Source organism: Xyrauchen texanus, chromosome 3, assembly GCF_025860055.1.
Source record: "Xyrauchen texanus isolate HMW12.3.18 chromosome 3, RBS_HiC_50CHRs, whole genome shotgun sequence".
Classification (NCBI taxonomy): Eukaryota; Metazoa; Chordata; class Actinopteri; order Cypriniformes; family Catostomidae; genus Xyrauchen; species Xyrauchen texanus.
This window is the reverse complement of record NC_068278.1, coordinates 35,242,610-35,265,748: the sequence shown is the minus strand read 5'-3', so window position 1 is coordinate 35,265,748 and position 23,139 is coordinate 35,242,610. Positions and strand designations below refer to the sequence as shown.

Here is a 23,139-nt window from a genome sequence, read left to right as displayed (position 1 = left end):
ACTGGATCATGCGTGAAACAACCAAAAGTGACAACACCGGAATACGGTGGACTTTGATGCAGAGTCTAGAAGACCTTTACTTTACTCATGATCTATTCCTGCTGTCCCAGAAACACCAACATATGCAGCAGAAAACTATGAATCAACACAGAAAAACTGAACGATGACCTTACTCAGGAAGCAACAGATGCCGATCACCCTGGGAGGCAATAACTTGAAAGACGTCAATTCATTCACATACCTAGGCAGTGTCGTCTCAATCACTTTGAAAGCAGTATGGAGCTCGAAAGGCCTGTCCACAAGTAATAAACTACGGATCTTCAACAGCAATGCCAAGTCTGTCCTTCTTTATAGTTCGGAGACCTGGAGAGTCACCGACACTTTGACCAACAAACTCCAAACTTTCACCAACAACTGTCTTAACCTTATTGTTAATATCAAATGGATAGTTAAAATCAGAAGCGTTGACTTGTGGAGGCGAGCAAATGAAGACCCTATCAACCAACAGATCGCAAGGCACAAATGGAGGTGGATTGGACATACCTTGAGAAAGCCTGAAGAAGACATCACAAGACAAGCTATACAATGGAACCCATAGGGAAAGAGACGGGTTGGTCGTCCAAAGACCACATGGACTATCATGCGAGTAGGAAATGAAGAAATGCGGACTATCGTGGGGTGAAATGAAGAAGGTCGCCTAGAACAGATTGCACTGGAGGACTGTTGCAGAGGCCCTATGTTCCACGAGAAACTTAAGGGAATAAGAAGACTCTTGACATTTTCTCAACCAACTTCTTGAGTTATCACCCTGGGATGCTTTTTAACAGTATTGAAGGAGTTCCCATCTATGTTGAGCACTTATTGGCGGCTTTTCTTTATTATTTGGTCCAAGTCATCAATTTCAAAAACTTTTTTTAATGTAATAAACTAAAATGTTGGCACAATTATATGTTTGTCTACAAAACTAATTTCAAATATTTAAGCATATGCCTTCAGATCAAAAGACTTTTAAGATCATGAAAAACATTTCAGTCAAGTGTTTCAAAAGATTTGACCGGTAGTGTACAATTTATGTTTTAAAAATCAGGAAAAATCATTATATAGTCATGATAGAATACTGAACGTTCTTACCAATATAGCTGTCATAACACCGTGATAACAGTGACATAATGTACAGCTTTAAATTCCAAAGGACAAAGGCAGATGCACTGGAAAATTACATTCTCTCTCACTTTCTCACTCCTTTTCTGAAAAGCATGTACACATGCATTCTTACACACATATTTATATTCCCCATCTGCTGTGTATGATAATTAGTGTGGTTTTGTGACATGGTTCTATCTGATACAAGGTCACACATTTAATTCTACCCACAAACCTGCTGCGCCTTTCACATAGGAAGTAGAATCTAGTGCGGTAATAAGCCACTTCCTGCATGCACCGACTATCTGAGAGAGACAGACACCACCGAAAGGATCGCACCCACACTTAAACAGTATACACAGAGCATGTGTCTGACCTGTTAAAACACCCTGAATAATATAAATGTACTAGGCTGATACCTTTTTAACCTGCAAACTTTATGATATGTGAGAGGAGATATTTAAGAGTTATGCCTCATCAAACTCACCTGCATCATAAGAAAATTTTATGAATTAAAATTTTATTTAAATATTATTTCCTTATGATCTTTCAAGATGAAACTTATCTTAAGTCAGACTGATCTCACAATGATTCTGGAAACAGAAGATTGATTTTTCTTGAGCTGAAATCGGCTTACCAGAGTTTGAATCCCAGCCCCAAGTGAATGAAGCAGGAAGTGTTTTTGAACATGAGGGTACGTGTGAGCTAGTTTCTGGATGAAATGCTCACAGAGGGTTGTCTAAAGCGAGTTGTTTTTAGCTGTAAAGGATGTAATATAGTAAAGAGGAATGCATATTTTAACTCTGCCCTCAAATCTAAACCCCGACCCTAAACCTAACTGTCAGTGGAGTAAAAATGTACTTTTAGAGGGAAAATGGAGCCTACGGATCACACTCGACACTGATTATGCAAATGCTAATACTTCCTGGTTAAAGTGTGGGTCAAGAACCCAGGTCTCTCACACTGCTGACACAACACACAGTCAGTTGCACCATAGGAGTTAATCGACGCAAAAATATCTGAAGGGACATCACTTGTTAGTAACTCTGCATAATAGGACCGAGGTCAGAGTACTGAAACACTCTGAAGAAACATGCTGACTTGCCATATGATCATGTTGGATCAGCTACTACCTTCCAGAAGAAGATAAGGGCTTTCCAAGTGCAAACTGAACAGGTTAAAGCATTCATTCCTGACTAAGAACACTAGGGGCAAAATGTAATAATGATCCAAGGGTTGTGCGGGTTGTGCAGTGTGTGATGACTGGGGCTAAAATGTATCTATTCACAATGGGTTGTGAAATACAGTGATACGGGTTGGGTAGTGTTTATAATATTGTACTGATGCTGCTGTGACTGAGGTGAATACATGTTATTCATATGTGTATTGTACCATAAACTGAATTCAAAGGAACTAATAAAGTCAATTCTATTCTATTTTATTCTGCTTCAATCTGATTGAGAATACTGAATCCTGAACACACAACATGAGCTGATGAATTATAAATTGCCAAAACATTAATGTCTCATTTAAAACAACAGACCTCACTAAAAACCTACATGTATAACAGAAGAAATCAAACAGCAGCACTCAGTCACTCCCTTCACCACAGTGCACAAGAGGAGAAAAATGGATTAGAAGGAAAAAGAAGAATGAAAAGGAGGGTGAACAGGAGGGGGATATAAAGAAGAGCTAAAAAATACAGTCCTCACCAGTTCAACTGATCCATAGTGTTTCCGGCTGAACTCTCCTCTCCTGCACCCCAGATCCTCTGAAGCTGAGCTGCAACACAGAGTATACAACCATTCATGCTGATTTCAAAACCTCACAAAATAATTATATGACATGGGCTGGGCGAAATGTACAAAATATTTTGCCGATAATTGTCTTAAAAAATATTGCAATATCCGATTACATCGTCAACCCACCTGCCAACTTTAAATGTCGCTTTAAAGGTGAAGTATGTAGTTTTTCAATGTTAATATACTTTCCTCTATCCCAGCTGTGGTAATAACTATAAGCAAGTCATTTGCAGGTTGATTTCCCTGAAAAGTGAAAACACTGTGTCTCTGGGGTGCAATTAAAACACTGCTCTGTTTGTTTGAACATCTTAATCAGCCCTACACAGCAAAACTGGCTCAATCAATGGCATGAATTTGGGGCAGGACACCCCATTTATCTGACAAACGGTAGATGTAGGAAGTGTTCAAGAAACCTGCCTTTTTTTTTTTTTTTTTTGCTATTCTGTTTGGTGTGCAGAAATTGCATACTTCACCTTTAAATGACAAAAACCTGCATGCTGAAAACTAGTGGCCCTGCCTACTTTTCAGTTCATGTATCACTTTTCAGTTCAATTTCAGACCATACAAATCCAAATACAAAAACAAAAATATAGCTGCAAGCAGCGATGGCGGGCCCAAGCCGGTGGCACCCCACCCCGTGCCTTTAGGGTCGCTGTGCATGATGGGCAATAACATAACCTCGCTTTGACCGTCGAGAAGACGTGTGCTGTAGAGCTCGCATCAGCGCGGGCTCTGCAAAAGTGCGCATGAAGGGCACATATCAACCACAAAGTATGCGTGAGCACCCTTCTGATACCTAAAATGTAAAATGAGACTTGGATCGTGTGTCCATTAACTCATGGAGTTAATGGACACACGAAATAATTACACAAGACTGAAAATTCATATGAAATGTGCCATTTGGGACAGGGCCTCTGACCGTGAACCACAATAGTCACATCTATGAGGTAATTCAAATGTAGAATAATTTTTAATGTCATAGTATGTCATAGGTCAATATCTTTTGCAGCACTTAAACGTGTTAATCCAGAAGGCCAGTATTTATACGGAGGTCTCTGTACAGGTTTATTAATGTAATTATAATTTACGTACTGCTGAAGTTTTATCGAGATCAGTTAATGTACGCAGAAGTTATAACACACTTCCTTGCTTTTATGCACCCTTTATGTGCTTTTTGGAGCTTCAAAGTTCATTTGCAATGTGTTCCACATTCAAACCAAAACATCTGACTTTCCGTTGGTCTGTTTGTTCACTTGAGACATAAGAGGGTGATTTCAAAGCATTTTGAAAGTGACACACTTCCTTCTGCCAGTTGGTGGCGCTATACCTTTGACTCACAATAGTCACATCCATGTGACACACTGCTGAAGTTTCATCGAGATCAGTTAATTTATGCAGAAGTTATAACACACTTCCTTGCTTTTATGCTCTCTTTATGTGCTTTTTGGAGCTTCAAAGATTCATTTGCAATGTGTTCCACATTCAAACCAAAATATCTGACTTTCTGTTGGTCTGAGCTAATGACTGTAAATTTGGAAAGTTGTCCGGCTCCCTCCCCCTCCACACACACACACACACACACACACACACACACAGAACGGCAGGGGCACTCTGTCTGTCAGAGAGAGACAGAGAGAGAAAAAACACAGAACGGGAGGGGCCACTCTGTCTGTCAGAGAGAGAAAAATTCAGAGAAATCCACATTCAAACCACAATATCTGACTTTCTGTTGGTCGTAGCTAATGACTGTATATTAAAAAGTTGTTCGGCTTGACGAGAACAATATACACGCCGAGTTTTGTAACTGTAGATAGAACTAACTAAGTTATAACACACTTTATGTGTCCTTTTTTAGTCCTAAATCAATTTCCTCGCCACGGCCAAACCGTTCGAGATATCAAAAATCTGTCCGGAATGTAGCATCCTCAGTGTCTTGACTTCATGCCGACCGAGTTTGGTGGCGAATGGATTCATTCTCTAGGAGGAATATATATAATTCCAGAGCATGTGTTTCCAAACAACCCATAATAGCCGACTTCCTGTTGGGCTGGCGTAAAACTTAGAGCATGAAAATTGTTCGGCCCGATGAGATCTACAAGTGTACCGAGTTTCATATTATTACATGCAAGCGTGTTTGATATATGGACAAGTGTTCGAATCCCATTCCAGGGGGCGCTGTCGAGCCCCCCTGAAACGCCCGGGTACCATCTTCGGCCCGGCCCTGATGGCCGCGGGTTCTGACCCGTGTGCAAAGTTTCAAGAGTTTTCGAGCACGTTAAGGGCCCCAAAACCTTGAAAAACAAAAATAAAAGCATTCTCACTCAACAGCCAAATCATCCCCCTTCCCCCAGACACAGAGAGACGTAGGGTCAGTGGGAGAGGCAGAGAAAATTCTCCAAAACATCCACATTCAAACCAAAATATCTGACTTTCTGTTGGTCTGAGCTAATGACTGTAAATTAGAAAGTTGTCCGGCTCGATGAGAACAATATAATTACTGAGTTTTGTGACTGTGGGTCAAAGTATAAAACCAACCCCCTCACTTTTGTCAAAAGGTGGCGCTACTGAGCCCCTGCACCACGCCCGTTTCTGAAACTTTGCACATGTCTACTGGCTAATAAATGTGATGTGTCTGTCGAGTTTCATGCAATTTCAAGAATGCTAAGAGTCTCAAAAGCATCAAAAAAGAATATTCGAGTTTGAAGCGTTGCCGCAGCAACAGTATCCAAGATATCAATAATCCTTTCACATGTCTACATCTGCCGTGTGTTTACATTATACACCAAAAGTTTTAAGTAAATCGGGTAAAAATAAGAGGGTGATTTCAAAGCATTTTGAAAGTGACACACTTCCTTCTGCCAGTTGGTGGCGCTATAACTTTGACTCACAATAGTCACATCCATGCGATCGGCCTGTTACAGCGAACACACTGCTGAAGTTTCATCGAGATCAATTAATGTATGCAGAAGTTATAACACACTTCCTGTTTCTCTTTTCGCGCCATCATTTCGTTTCCTCGCCACGGCCAATCCGTTCGAGATATCAAAAATCCGCCAGCAATTTTTCATCCTCAATGTCTTGACTTCATGCTGACCGAGTTTCGTGGCGATTGGTGGAATTCTCTAGGAGGAGTATTTCAAATTCCATTGCATGCGTTTTCCAAACAACCCTAAATAGACGATTTCCTGTTGGGCTGGGGTAAAAAGTAAAAGCCCCCCCCCCCGTCGAGCCCCCCTGCCACGCCCCGGTACCAGCTTCAGCCCGGCCCTAATGGCCGTGGGTTCTGACCCGTGTGCAAAGTTTCCAGAGTTTTCAAGCACGTTAAGAGCCCCAAAAGTGCCCGAATAGTTGTAAGAAAAATAATATTCTAACGAAATCAATAGGGCCTTGCCTTTTCAAGGCTTGGGCCCTAAAAATGGTTTGAAACTTACATTTTTCCTGGTTAATTCATGAATGGATAATTTACCTTTTCTCTAATTTTCTTCAATTTTACTTTTTCTTAATTGTGACTTTAGAAATTACTCTTTAGAATAGTTTATTTCCGACTCGTTACCAACTTTTCCATTTTTGTGTCTTCCAATTTGCTCTGTGTGCTGTACCCTTAGCACAGGGGTGTGGGTTGGAGAAGGGACCCAGGACTGCTTACTGCATTCATGTTTAGCAAAAGTTTAAAAGGCTAGCCCAGGGGTCAGCAAACTAAGACACGCATGCCAACATTGGTACTCGGAGGGGTATTTATTGGCATGCGGGTAATAGCAAGATAGTAGGCAAACCATTAGCACAACCCACAAAGCGCCAAGCAAGTATCTACACTTTAAGTTTTGCATAGTTCGCTCCACACAGTTGAGTAGATGATGATAGGGGTTTGATCTCTCCCTGGCAGGCAGAAGCATGGAAGAAAACTGTTGCTCATGTTGGCTACAATTCTGTTGAACAGCTCAGAATTTTGCCCTTCCCATTCACTCTTACTCCAAGGAATTACATTAATCTATACTTAAGGATCTATTCTTGTGCATTAAAGTCTTTTTATGGACTTAACTTGCCATACAGCGGTCCATTTACCAAAATGATAGAAAACCTGTCAATTTAGAAACTGCCAAACATACCAGTTGGTCATTCAGCAACTTTAACTAACAGCCCTGAATTTTGTGCTTATCATTAAAAAAAATGGCATTAATGTATTAGTATAGAGCTACTCTTATGTAATAATGCCTTTATAAATAATTTATTTACAAATAATTTTCGGAATTCTAAGTTCTTCGCTCGGCTAGCCGCCATTAGCAATAGTTTTCTTCCAGCTAAAAATGATATAATAAAAGAAGAAATGGGCCTGATAAAATGCAAGTAAGCTCCATATTAAGGCCTTAATACATAATAAAAGATGGATAACCCTAAATTTAAAAGGAAATTAATAGAAATTCAGGAAAGATCACCATGTTTTTTGCGTGAGTATGCTTTGTAAACAGACTTAAAGAAAAATAAATATTCAAAATGGCAGGTAGGGGGACACTTCTGGCTTCTTCCAGCCAGCAAGAGATCAATCCCCTATCATCCACTCAACTGTGCAGAGAGCACGATGCAAAGACAAACCTTTTATTCTTGCCTGACCCACATAGTGTAGAGATATGCTTGGTGCTCTGTGGGTCGTGCAATGGTTTCCCAGTCTCTTGCTATTGCTTGCATGCCAATTACTCCTCTGTGTATCAATGGTGGCATGCAATTCTTAATTTGTCAACCCCTGGGCTAGCCTTTTATACTACTCCTTATCATGCATGCACTAAGCAGTCTGTTTCCCAACCCACACCCCCGAGCTAATGGTACAGCCCACAGCGCAAATTGCTAAACAAAAATAAGGAAAAATAGAAAATTGGTGATAAGTCAATTATTTAAATATATAATTTCTGAACTTACAATTTTGAAAAAAATAAAACTGAATAAAAGGAGAGAATCTGTATATCTTCCGTTCATTCCATATCCGTTTTGAAATTAAAATGCATTCGGAATATTGTGTTTTAGAAAAATAATTTAAACACTGATTTTGTAACTTTATTTTCATATTATCTGTAACTCATCTGTATTACGAAATTTCACGTAAGACTAAGCTATTAGCCTACTTTATTTTCTACAGACCATCTAAGGTTCACTGATGCTGGATCTGCCTCGCCTTGAAAGTAGACGGGGAGTAGGCGGCTGCAGTCAGAGGAGGAGTGAAATAATATGTGCTGTCAAGTCAGACTGTTCTCACTTCATGCGCATGCAGTGATCAGCAGCGATGGGTTCTGCTCAGAACTTGCTCATCTGAAACGAGCCTTGTGTCTTGCTCACAAAATGACCAGAGGACTCTCCACCTCGTCCCCCAGTCAATATTTTTACACTATTTGAAGGAGACCGCAAATGAAATAATTTGGATTTTACAGTAGTAATAATTATGGGGTTACTGTTCAGGTGGTAGCTATGGTTATACCACGGTATATCTTTTTAAGGGATGTATTAGTTGGCACAAATTAAAATGTCATTCCTGGTATATACTATAAAAAGTCACAAATTCTGTTGTTTTACAGAGGTTTTAACAAAGCTATTAATTAACAAGAACAAAATATCACACGCTCATCTGCGCATATAAATTTGGTGAAAATAAATGATAATAGAGAACAGTACATTTTCCTGATCCCCATGGAGAACAGAATTGCATGCTACAGCAGCATAATTATCAAAGCATTGCAACTTATACAGAAAATTTGCAATGTAGCACAAACGAACATGTCGAAGATTCCAACACTATACCAGAAGATAGGCTACATACAAATATCATAGTGAATAAATAATAGACCTGAATGTTTCACTCAAAGGAAAGCACTGCGTTATGATCCATACTCCTCCTGCTGTGTTTGCAATACCCACGATCGCTCATGGATGAGCATTTCTGCACACATATTTGGGACCTTGGCAGACTGTGTATATGTCATATTATCATTCAGGGCTAGATCTGTGTGGTGCCATGGTGGGCTTTTGCCCTCCAAATTATCCCTATTCCCCCTCAAGTACAAGTTAAGGAAAGTGTCAAATTATATTGTCATGGCGCTAAACCTAACAATAACAGAGCATCCCTCTGTTATGTGGTATATGTTATTGACCCCCTAATGCCAACATTCTAGATCTGGGCCTGTTGTTGTTATCATGATAAAATAAAGAAAACTTTGCTGCATTTGTTGGAACTCTGTCAACAGGTTGAATTGACCTTTTTTTTGGACCTACACTCAGTGGACAGCGACATTTATATTTGTCATGTAAATAAACACAGAGATACATTTTAGCGCCTCGAATTTCTTGTGATTCGCTGCGGTGTTCAAGAAAAGCCACCTGTTATCGCGGATGCCTCACTGCAAGATTACTTTGACATAACAATACACCATAAACCACATAAAAATGTGGTTTAGCTTAACACCAACTCGGCATTTAGGTCGTTCCACCAATCTTTGTATATTGTATATATTTTATCTATTGCACTGACGGTGACACCCGTCGCTGTATCGTATGAACTGAAAGGCATTTGCATGAATAATTTACCGATTTTCCGTTTGTTCTCGCAGACTAGTATATCTCACTACAAAGTGGGAAAGTCTGTCATTTCGAGTCTCAGCATATACATAAGAAAAAGCAAAAGAGGTTTCCTCTATAGTAAACCAGACACCGACGAAAATACAATTAATTTAATCAGAATACTTGAACTGCTAAGAAAGCTTATGTCAGAATACTGTTGTGAAGGGAAATAAGGGGCGTTCAGACCAAAAAAGTTCCTGAGAAAAGCTAAACGCATCGGAACAGAGCAGAACGTATGTGCCTCAAGACGCGTTTAAACAATTTGAAGTTCATTTTAGCTTGACACGGCGAGACGCTGAAAAAAAATCCCCCAAAGCGAGATGTGTCTAAACGGTCAAAGACGTTCGTCTAGTGCATGTTTACATAGAAAAACAATGGGAAAAACAGCATGGACGTATGCAAAAAAAAAAAAAAAAAAAAAAAAGCGTTTGGTGTGAACTTAGTGTGCATCTTCTAAAATCGCTCACCAAATCCTAACATTGTAAGAAAACATTTAAGAGATTTTAAATTTAAGGCTGAAATAAAAATACATGTTTGGATTAATTCATGCTTTCATATTAGATGTGCATATTTTTTAAAGCAGGGCCATTAAGCTCATCTATTGTGTTAATAGATCCCTCCTGGGAGGGATCACTCCTGCAGCTTGTTGCACGTTAAAAAAAGGGATGCGACAAGTCTAAAACCCCTGATATGAAATTGATGAAATGACAGAATAACCACGGAATATATATTGGATATACAACACCTGATTTAAAACATCAGTATTTATATACATTCATAATATGAGGCATCCTGTTAGAGTAAGTGTGGAGATTTACCGTTGGTTGAAACTCAACAGTTTGTTCGCTGCAGGGTCTGCACCGCTCATGGCCCCACGCGATGTTACAGGATAGCCTACTCCTGCAGTCCAAGTTCCTTTTCTTTCTCCTCTTTCTTATTCTTCCCTTTCAAAGAGAACGATTAGTAGTAACCGTCATTGCCCCTACAGCTGCGCGCTCTGCTGTATCTCTTCTGTGCGTTGCCTTTTTGTTTGAATAGCGTGTTTCTGTTGCCTGTCCCTGTTTTAATGCACCTGACTGACGCAGTGCTAAGTCTCATATGGACACACCTCGCGCGTAACTACACAGTCAAGATTCTCGTGGGTTGGAGCCCCCTCAAGTCCGCGCGCGGTGCTCGTGGCCGCCGTGGAAGACAGGTGGGGAGCTTGTACACTTCATATGATCGATCGATCGATCTATCTCTCTCTCCCCCTCCCCCTCTCTCTCTCTCTCTCTCTCTCTCTCTCTCTCTCTCTCCCCCTCTCTCTCGGTGTGTATGTGTGTGTATGTCAACGCTGTATTTACAAAGCATTATCTTAGACAATATTTATGATTAAGACCAGAAATATGATGAAAGAAGTGAAAATATACATGAAAACATGACAAGAACAAATCATATTTGTAGAAAAATACAAGATAGGCTCTTTTCCAAGTAACACTATTTTTTATATGTCTTTTTGCAGCAAAGTGATTTCAATGGGGGAAAGATTGTCATTAAAGGGGTCATGACATGAGAAACCAAATTTGCCTTGATCTTTTGGTATATAAGAGGTCTTTGTATCATTAAAACGTCCTGCAAGTTTAATATTTTAAGACGTCCTCCCCATTCTAAACGAATCATTTATTTAATCAAGCTCAAAATACAGCTCGTTCTGGATTCATGGTTAGAAGTGACGTGTCGGTTAGAAGTGACGTAACAGCGTTTGCATATGACCGCCTCCAGCACAACATAACTACGCTATAAGCGCAAGACAACTACGCTCATTTCATATCGCCGTGCGCCTCACAAGTGTTCAGTCGATGGACAGCGAGCTCTGACAGAGACTACTTGTGCACAGGAAAATTACGATGCCACACAGATGTGCTGTTCCTGGCTGTGGTCAAACAAAAACTCTGAATAAGCTGCCGAAAGATCCAGACGTCAGGGAAAAATGGATGCAGTTTATTTTTTGCGGATCGACCCAGTCACGGCAGTGTTAACTTAAGCGTTTGTTCTGTACATTTTAAGGATGACTGTTTTGAGAACAAATCTCAATATGATGCTGGCTTTGCCAGAAAACTGTTGCTCAAAGATAAGTCCGTGCCGACTATTCTGGGAACAACGACGACGCAAACTGTAAGTAATCTATTTTAAACTTTAAACTACTTTTTAAAGCGCAATTTCATTCATTATGAATAATCACAGTGTTTTTACTTAGTTTACTTGCATATTGTTCTGGCTGGGGGCGTCAATAATTGATACATAGGCACTGACGTTAGCCAATCATAACAGTGGGCGTTAACACTGAAGTCTTAAATGGAAAACGCCCCCAAAACAGACTGTTTGAATCAGAGGATGAGAAACAGGGTGGGAAAAGGTCATAAATCACTAGATTTTAAAAGTTTTTCTTAAAAAAAAATATATTAATACTATAATTGCACCTAAGGGAACATAATAATACAATAAAAAAAACCATGTCATGACCCCTTTAACAATATTGGGTAAGTTACTAATTTACTTAGTAAGTTAAAATTGTAATCAGATTACTTTACTGATTACTTCATATAATAGTAATCACATGACTAATAATGTTACATAATATGCAGATCTACAATGCTTATTCCACTATTTATACCATCTGTTTGCAGAAGTCACACATGTTCAAGTTACAAGCAAGTCTGGAGTCAAGTCTCAAATGCAGTACAGACAAGTCAAGTCAAGTCAAGTCAAGTCAGTGACTCACCTCAAGCAAGTCAAGCCGAGTCCTGATGAGTTTCAAGAGTCGAGTCAAGCCACAGTACTAAAATAAATAGAGGTTCATTTTTTAAATATTTATTTTTGCTCTGAAAATATGAACTTATATACATATCTTTACATTTATTTTTTTACATGAATTGTATAACAGTAATGTGTTATACTATATATAAATATATATAATTAGTAAATTGCGTTAATGAACATCCACAGTATTTTTATCATGGGCACTTATAAATACTGTGAATACTTCTAGATACCTTATAGTCTGAATTGTTTAGATTTTTTTAATTAACCGGTTAAAATGTATAACATTGCGTGTATGCAACGAGGCTCAATCCAGTTCACGAGCTCTTCATCCAAATGTATTTAATGCATGAGTAATTTTGCTCATCTACCCGCAACAGGTGCGTGACCTGTAAGAGGTCTCAGGGTGACACATGACAAGAAATGCTGTTACTCTAAAAGACATGCTTGAAGCAACACACTTTATTATATTTTTAAGAACAGACAAAAGAAAAGCCGTCAATGCTCGTGTCTGATTCGATGTTTGTTTAGAGGAGCGCAACGGGACCCTATCTCGTGAATCAAGCGCATGTAAAGAGTTAGCACTACTTTTTCTCTGTTTCATTCAACTGAAAACTGTTTGCAAGAATAATGTAATCTATGAGAATGCTGCACATGATCTCCGGTCATCTCGTGATTTACTGCGAGTGTCGCTTTATTTCCACAGAGCAGTTTTCGCTCTTACACATTGTGAACATCGCTGCAGGTTCAGTAATATATACAGGTATCTTTGTATTAAAGAAACAAAGACGAAAATGATGAAATCATAAAGTATTACAAGACACATTCACCTTGAACCTAAAATTCAGTTTTCTTTTCTTTAGGCAGCATAAACTGTATTACCAAAACGCAATACAAACAAATTTGATAAGAACACACATTTGGCAGCATTTTTTGGGACACAAGGGAATTTATTAGGCTTATATATTATGATGATTATTATAATTATCTTTACATTTATAATTGTCTTTAGTTCTTAATTTGCACCTGTTGCCACGTACTGATACTTGCGTGATGGCAAATGGGGCTGTTGGAGATGGTAAATGTTTGGATTTATGGAGGTGGTTATATAGAAGATTCTTTAATCACTTTGTTATTTTAATCGTTTTTTCATTTCATTTAAAGTGCAATTTGAATTTAGAAATGCCTTTTATGTTTTTTGAGTTTCAATAAATGTATAAAATTTTTAAAGCAAAATCAATCAAGCAAATATATTCACCAATGAATCGGATATCTTGATATATTAAATGCGATTATTTTTAAAATATTTTTTACACCCAGTCCAGAAGCGAAGTAAAATTTTTCATGAACAAAATGAGAACCGCACAAACTCAATTCCATATTGCAACATGTTACCTGTTAATGTTTGCATATTTGTTTGTTTTTGAGTAGTCTATGGGCAATATAAAATTTTTTTTTTTTGAAAATAGTCAATTATTCGTTGGTGGTATGGCTCTTTCGAAAAAATGCATCAAACACAAATGTTTAAATTGGCTGTTAAGTTAAAAAAGGTTCCTGACCCTTGCATTATACTGAGGTAGATGAAAAGAAAATGCCATCGAAACTTTTCTGAAGACACTCAGTTCTTCAGAAGTCATAATCACTACGAGAGCACTTGGATTTCAACATGAGTCATTCTGTATATTTTATACTACTTGTCATGTTTTAAATAAAGTGTTGTGACTGCAAATCTGCCTGTTATGTTTTGATATTGCCAACAAATGGTTATGGTATATTGTTGAATGTTGTGAAGGTTTAGAAAAGGCACACACACTTTTAGAGGCAATGTTGGGTCATTTTAATCTTGTCGCGCTACAAAACATGAGATTAATCATGAATCATTTTCATTTACTGACAACCCTCAAACATTTGAACAGTAATTTTACATATTAATCTTTCTGGAGAATGAAATGATAATGAAACTATTTACTTACCTTTCCTTGTGGTTTTTGAAATGTCTGATGAAATTTGAGGTTGTGGCGGTTGTATCGGATATTTTTGAGTTGCATATTTTCATACTTTTTTTATTCACACGGTCCAATTCGAAATCTTTATATTCAAAGGAGGTTATTTTGGGAACTCGTCAATCATCTGTCATTTTGGCGTGTTGTGAGCGCAGCGTTAACTGCGCAGATGCAGATCAGTGGTGCTGGCGGGCTTTTAACACATTTCTTTACTTTTTATAGTAAGTTATTGAAAATAATAATAATAAAAAACATTCAAGTCGTTGTCGAGTCATGCAGTTCAAGTCAAGTCTCGAGTCACTGGTTCTCAAGTCAAAGTCAAGTCAAGTATCACTTTCACTGTCACTTTATAATTGTCTGCTACCTCAATAACTGCTATGTGCATAGAACACTATCTCATAGTATGTAATGTGTACGTTTTTAGAAACTGTCATCTTTTTGCACTACTGAGTACTGGTCGGCACTGCACTGTGTCTATTGTCCTGTTCATTGTCAGTAATTTGTTGTACTGTCCCATACTTTGCACATGTTTGCACGTGCACTTTATATAGGTATATATAGGTATTTTATTTCGTTGTGTTGTCTCATGTGGTCCTGTGTTTGGTCCTTTGTTGTTTTTATGTAGCACCATGGTCCTGGAGGAACGTTGTCTCTTTTTGTTGTGTACTGTACTAAATGTATATGGTTGAAACGACAATAAAAACCACTTGACTTGACACTTGACTTGAAGTAATTTTCTTAATTTAGTCAAGCAAGTCACAAGTCCTTAAATTTGTGACTCGAGTCAAACTCAAGTCAAGTCATGCAACTCGAGTCCCCCACCTCTGTCTGTTTGTGTGTGTGTTTGTATCAAGTTATGTTGCATTTGGTGCTGTCAGTCGATATACATTTTTAATCAAGCTTAACCGCATAATTATTCAAAGTTAATCGCAATTAATCACAGATTTTGAAAGTGTTGAAATGTTACTCTATATACTTCTTTTCATGTCAAAATGCATTTATTTCCATCGTAGGAAAGAAAACAAAACAATATGTAACAATATAATGCTTTATTAAAAATTACCAGACAAAGACTTCCACAGTATAAAGATAGAAATGTCCTAAAATAGCACCAATTCAACTAACATTAAATGTTTCCCAAAGTCTAGGTGAGAGGTTGACAAATTGAAAGAATTAGACCCTATAGGTTATTCATTACAATGGGCATTAAATCTCTTAAATTCTCATCCTCCACAATATTAATCGTCAGGCAGACTGTGGCTATTCTCTTTGCCACAGCAATTGTGAAGCTGAATTCACGATTTGCATTAGGGCATCAATGTCAGCGTCAAGTGCCACATTGAACTCCACATGAAAAGCGCATCAGACATCCTGTTCTGCATTTTAGTGATGGTTAAGACTTGACGTGCTTCTGTGGTAATTAAATTGTACATTATAGAGGCTGCAAAGTACTAGATTTCAATCACGTCTCATCTGTATTGCTTTGTAAAACAAACAGCATTAAGAGTTTCTTTCTTCTTCATTTAATCACTAACATGATTTTGACGTTGTGTGTTTGTGGTGTGTATTGACTTCGGGTAGACACTTCGCAAAGGTTATGCCCTACTCCTAACAGTGTTTATTCTGGTTTATGTTAGGGATGGGTATTCATCAATAATTTGGTATTCAAATATTTTAGCTCATAAAAAACTAATATTCTAGTATTCTATTATTTAAATGAAGGTAATTAATGAGAAAGAGACATTGTAAAATATTTTTTTTGGCATAAAGGTGGGTCACCATTAAAAAAAACAAGCTTCTAATTATAATCAAAACAAGCTTATATCATGTCCTGTATTTTTTTTATATTTAAACAAGCAATACGTGAAAACAAAAAAGAATAGTATAAAAGAATATAAGCTCACGCAAAGAGAAGAAAAAGTAACCGCTAATGAAGTAGACTGACACATTTAACGCACAGGACGAGTATAAACACTCGCCATATAATAGTTATCATGTTTATATTGTATCTCATGTCATGTTTTTGTTGAGAAAATCAAGCATATCCACATGCTCAGTAAATTATACTCAATTATACACACCAGTTTAAATGATGGAATGTCCCTTACCTCAGCTAGCAAAATCTTTCTCGGATGCCATGTTTGTTGTTTACAGAAGCATCGTGGGGATTACGTCGCTATGGGGATGCTGCTTTCTGACGAGCTGCACATATATGAGAGTAAAGTGTACACCGCTTATCCAGTACATTTAAACAGGAAATCAGCTTTCTTACAGTAAGCCACATTCTCACAATAACCCGCTTTTCTGGTGTCCATCTGAACGTACTGAGTGACAGAACCGTTTGCGCAACAAATGTGATGAACTTGTGTCCACACTCAACAGTGCCATCCAGTGCATTCTGCTTTAACTGCCAGTTTTAGTTTGTGTGTTCAGGATTTAACATACATCTCAATGCAAGCAAAGCAAAACTTTGTGAATTTTGAATTGTATTTTTACTATTCTAATAATTATTGCAGAACGAATATTCGACTACTCGTGCACATCCCTAGTTTATGCTTTATTTAAGGTAAATGTGTTTATTGCAATTAAGAAAAATGTCATCTTAAAAATCATGACGAAATTTCAGATTACATGATGCATTGTAATCGTTTGATAAAGAATAGTGTGGTAATGGGGGCATGGCGAGCAAAGTCTGTAAAGAGCGAGGCTGGGAGAGTAAGAGCTGTAAGGATTGACATGGAAAATTATCTCTAACGGCTGTTCTGTGTTGCAGTGTGAGCTGGAGAGGTATAAAAGACCAGGGGAGAGAGAGACACGTGCAAAGCTGTGTGTGTGTGTGTGTGTGTGTGTGTGTGTGTGTGTGTTCAGTGAACTGCTGAAAAGTATTATTTTGTGTGTATACATTGGAAAGTATTGACAATAAATGACCAACATGTCCTGTTAACCTGGCCCCCGCATCCTCCTTCACAAGAGTGCAAGAGATCTTTCACAAATAGCAATCAAATTAAATCGCTGTAAGTTCAAATATTTACTTTATTTTTTATTTTAAAAAAAAATAATATCTTTATTTCATATATTATTTTACTTTTAAGTTAATTTCTAAAACAATTTTAACACAAATACTTTTGTTTTCCCTGCTCAACTAATTTAAACAAACCGGTTATTTGGTAATCCGCTTAATGGAATGAACAGAAGATACACAGATTATATGAACACAGGAATTAATATTTGAAATGTATTATACATAAATATTATAATTTAGATTATAATATTATAATTTTAGAAATGTGTTACCCAAATAAAAGCAATTACCTTAATTGAAAGTCAGTAACTGTATCTGATAACAAGAATTTTGAATGTAATGAGTTACACTACTTTTTTCATTTAAAAAAGTAATTCAGTTACAGTAACTAATTACTTTGTAAACAGATTACTCAACACTGGTCATTAGAGAGTGCATTTATTTCAGGTAATACTGGGATACTGAGCATTTTGTCTATTAGCAAAATTTCCTTCCATGTCTTTTAGTTTTGGTGTCAAAAACGTCATTTCTGAGTCATTTACACAACCATTGACTACGGAGCATTTAACAGCATGTAACTCTAACCGAGATCATCATGCTGTAGACCCTGACAAGTTTGCTCTCATTAAGATGCTCATTTACATAAATGAGAATCAAGTTTAAACAGTTTTTATTAATGTCAAAATTGGTGATTTACAGCTGCTTCATATAGCAAAGGAAGAACATGGCAAAGTTTTCCACAGCTCTGTATGCATACACATAACTTTATGAGGTGAGTCCATGCAAATGATGATAACAGTAATTTTTCTACTGGGCATTACTGCAAAAGCCAGAGCATGAGCCATACGTGTTTGTGTGTATACCACTGTGTATGTGTTTAAGCATCTGTTTGTCTTCGAGGGCCATGCACACTTTGAATTCACAACATGGTTTGAAAACATCAACTACTAATGACAAGCATGCCTGCTCGTGTATGTGTGTGTGTGTGAGTGTGTGTGTTTCTAGACAGTGTTCTTTGCCCCTATGATCTCATAACCTTCATTTTTCTTCCCAGTGCCCTGTCTACCTATAATCTTTCTGTCTAGGACAATAACCTTTTCTTCTCATTTAATGGTTTTCTCTCTCTCTCTCTCTCTCTACCTCTCTCTCAACTCACTGTCTGATGATGTCACACACTCAGACACATCTCCAGGCCTGCTGTGTACATTATCGGGCCTGCACCTGCAGAGCCTGTAATTCTTTAAATGTTAGAGGATTAGCTATAGAGACAAAGCGAAATTACGAGACTCTCGAGTATAATATGGAATATGAGAATCCTGGGATATGCAGTAGGAAATGGGCGGAGATTTAATTTCCAACTGGTTATTGCTCTGCGTCTTTATTAGCAAAACATTATGTTATTAGCCAAACAACTGAGGCATACACTTACAAACCCAAACACAAAAGTAATATGAGCAGTGTGCATCTGGTATGTAAGTACCACCCTGATGACATCACAAGGCATAATGGAATGACTGTGAAGAGGTAATGAATATTCCACCTGAACACAGAAGGCTTTACAGGTAATAGGGGCCCTTAAAAGAACATTTAGTTCAATACAAGTTAATGAGAATCAACAGCATTTGTGGCATAATGTTGATTACCACAACAATATTTTTGACGTCCTTTTTTCTGAAAAATAAATAAATAATAAATCTGGGTTACAGCTAGACACTTCAACGGAACTGCATGGGGCCAATTTGTAAATGTTAAAGGTGCGCTGAGCAATTTTTTATGCATGTTTCCTTGGTCTTGCACCGATACCTAGTGGTGTGGATGCAGCATAATTCAAACACAACAGTTTTCATATGCTGATGCCATTGTAGAAATGCACTATTCACAGTCAGCCATGATAAATTGAACCATGAGTGAAAGTGTCTAATAACAGGGTGGTTACTAATATTAAGTGAGTATAATTGGCTGATCATGTGATCTTAACATGGCTGCCCCCGTGAGCGGACCTTCTCCATGTAGAATAAAATGGCTTTTTATAAGGTTATTGATATGACTAGAGTCTTCATCTCATTTGTGTACTCACGATTTTATACAAGCGTTTCATGCATTTTTCAATTGTGTACCTTTAAAATACTCACTGTTTCAAAACTATAGCCACAAGACATACACAGTATGCGTGTTTACGATTTTTGAGTGAGGAAATTGATTACTAACCTTTTCTGTGTAGTTAAATCCAATTTTGTTGCCATGACGACATACCTTTGTAAACACTGGAATCCCGGAAAACGTCAATTTAAACAACTTTACAGATCAATAATACATGTCTTTTAACATAAAAAATTATGTAAGTACTTTAATACAATGATAAACTTAACTTTTTAACCTTTAGACTATAAAAAATGTGGCCCTATTCACTTCCATTGTAAGTGCCTCACTGTAATCTTGATTTTTGCTTTTTTAGAGAAAAGAATAAACAAGTCGCAATTACTTTTTATGGTATTAAACATTATGCCACACATGCTGTTGATTGAGCTTAACTTGTATTAAACCCACAATATTCCTTTAACTCTGAATTATAAACTCTGTGTGTGTATGTGGTCTGTGCATGATCATGCTTACAGATATTCAATATAGATATTATAACTGGCCATACCTATTTTTAATACCTGATGGACGAACAGAGAAAAATATAACAATAGAGATTTAGAATTCAACTAATACAAGTGTGCCGCACAAGCCCTCAAAAGTGAAGCCAAAACGTCTCGATCCCCCCCCGGTGACTGGTCCTAGTATAGGTCATAAAACCCGCCTCCCCATGTTATTCAACAGGACGTGAGACCAACTAAACAATTAAATTACACTTCACATAATGTTTTACAAAGATAGTTTCTGTCATTTACTGTCGTTTCTTTCACGTTGATGTAATTTCAAGTGTTTGTTTTCAAAATAAGTTTGTTTTTAGTTAGTTATTTGATGCTATAAAAACGGTGCTGTGACATCATGATTGAAAGCTGTGATTCACAGGTTCTCTGAGCGAAGTAGTCACTGAAGCACCAACAGACTTTTTATGGGATCTTCGGAGGACTGAGGAGATTGGAGCTTTAAATTTAATATCTAAATTTCTATAATTAATTATTTCACACCATCATAAGTCAAAGTCAAAAGTGCAGGGGCGTGTGCTTGCGATTGATTCAGCGAGAGTGAGGGCGGAGCCTTGATTTTGCGGCTTTACTTCTTGCTCACTACTGTGCAGGTCCCGAAATCGCAACTGCGCAGACTCAAGTCCCAAGATGTCAGCGCCATATCGAGACACTGGCGGCTTCAGTTCTCACCAATGGAAAAGAGCGAAGGGGCGTCGTCCATCTTTTTTTACAGTCAATGAACTAATATAGAAAGTTGAAGCCTATAGTAGGCTATACATGCAGATTTTGTGCTTCAGGGTTTGTATTTAGGTGTGTGTGCACTGTGCATGCTTTTGTGTGTGTAGTGTAACCTAAACGCTTTACTCTTGAGGCTTGCGGGTATTATAGCACCAAATGAAATGTGCGGTTGAGCACCTCATTGTCAACGTAAGAGTTCAAATTACAGGTTCAGTAATCACATATACATCCACACACACTTCACAAAAATACACAAGCATACACACTGAAGTGCTACAGAGGAAAATTATATAACATTTAGAAACCATAATCATATATTCAAATTAAATTAGCACACAGATCACAACGCGACAAAAGACAGGTACACAGTAGCCACATTAGAAACAGTAGTGTATAAAAAGTTCAGCACATGATTGGGAGAATAGCACCACCCTGGCCCTCATATTCATCTCACATTTGCTCTCCCAGCCAAAGAGCACATTAAACAGGACTGTGTCTGTGTAATTGTGTCCTTGTTAAAGAGCTATATTTTGTATGCATGGTCAGGAGTAGAGTGATAGTACATTGAACTATGTGAATAGGGGTGGGGATCTTGTGAAAAAGGTGAAATACAGTCTGTCTCAAGTGAAGTTTGGACCATGTATTCACACATGTACAAACACTAGCATGCAAACATACATGTTCTTCACAACAAGATGATGTATAGTAATACTTTCATTAAAGGGTCATATCCTGAGTAATTCAACTTGCCTTGATCTTTTGAGATAAAAAAATTATTTGTCCTATGAAAACATACTGTAACAGAGAACTAAAAAAATATAATTTTTCCAAAAAAAGATAATTTAGGACCATTTATCACAACTAAACTGGAAAAATGCCATGTTGCATTCTTCTACAATTGTCTGACGTCACACAGATGAATCTGAACACACACACACACACACACATACATATAACCACCCACATATACATTTCAACAATGCTGGTATTCAGATACTTGGCCTGTACAGTCACAGTGAAGTAATAGAGAGATATGATATTATTCCTAAACACCTGAAGAACTAATTATAAGGTCAAATCTGTCAGATCTTTTGCTGTTTCTGGCTGTAAATAGCACCTGCCACTCTGCATATTCTTCTGAAGCATCCCAACGTTAGAAACGAGCGGTTGGACATGTGATGCCATTTGAGGAGCAGATGTTTAAACAATGAGCTCTGCACACTTTGCTAGTTTTTAATTATTTTTGTGTTATAATCCGATGAGATTTGATACACACTGCTACATATTTGCTCTTTGAAGTCAATATGACAAAGAATTCAAAATCCTTGGGCTCTGGAACTATTAAAAGACACTTATGTGCTCAAGCTGATACCTCTGACAGGCCTGCGGACCAAGGACTCGGTTTGGATGGTGCGGCAGGAGAAATCCAGCATCAACTGTCCAACATGTTTGTGATGCTGATGGAAGTTGTTGCTGACTGAAGATCTCGCTGTAATACGTCGATTGTTCACAGTGATGAAAATTAAATTCTCTGAGTTGGTTACAAGATTGTTGGACATTGAGAAACTGATCCATTCTCTGGAGTCATCGGAGAGAGAATCATCTGATGATTCGCTGGCGACCAAAGTTGTATCTCTTTGAGTTTAGAGGGTTTAACGCCGGTTGGCGTTGTCATGCACGAGGTTAATGCGCACGTTTTTCTTTTTTCTGTTTGTTTTGTTCGGGGGGAAGTTCTGGGTTTTATTGTTGTACTAATGTTGAAATGTGGTCTTTATAATATAGTTTTTGACACACAATTAATTTTTTCTATTATATCAAAATGTCAAATGTTAATATGAGTGGATTATCTCTCTCCACGTGGAATGTGAATGGGTTGGGGAACCCCACAAAAAGAAGGAAGGTTATTTATTTTATTAAACGTAAGAGATATGCAATAGTGTTTAATTAAAGAAACTCATCTTTCCCTGCAGGAAGCTGGAAAAATTGGGAAGATAAGGGGTGGACATGTGTTCTTTAGTGCTGGCTCAAGTAAGAGCAGGGGAGTTGTTATATTGATAAATAAACATCTACAATTCAAATATCTCAAACAGATTAATGATAAATTAGGAAGTCATTATTGTTTCAGCTGATATTCAGGGGCAAAGGCTGATTTAGGCTAATATATATGCACCTAATGCTGATGATCAGGGCTTTTTATAGATCTTGAAGGGAAGTTGCAAACTGTTGGCACCCCTCATGATATAATTTTGGGAGGAGACTTTAATCTTTTGATGGACCCAGTCCTTGATCATAGTGAAGCAAATGTGTGTAAGCCCCCTAGAGTATCATTGACGCTTCATAGGATGTATTAAATTTGGGTCTTACATATATTTGGAGACTTTTTAACCCATCTGGTA

General features: G+C 37.7%; 1 protein-coding gene across 5 annotated transcripts in view; it reads right to left on the bottom strand.

Moving 5' to 3' along the window:
- Nucleotides 1–23,139, bottom strand: part of garnl3 (GTPase activating Rap/RanGAP domain like 3) — a 119,221-nt gene that overhangs the window by 68,907 nt on the left and 27,175 nt on the right. For 3 of the 5 annotated variants that reach the window (XM_052111254.1, XM_052111264.1, XM_052111272.1), the window contains one exon: nt 2,856–2,925. In XM_052111254.1, coding sequence (XP_051967214.1) covers nt 2,856–2,925 — 70 coding nt within the window. Of the gene's footprint in view, nt 1–2,855; nt 2,926–10,363; nt 10,586–23,139 lie in introns of those variants that run through there. The other 2 variants (XM_052111280.1, XM_052111289.1) reach the window with 2 other exon arrangements.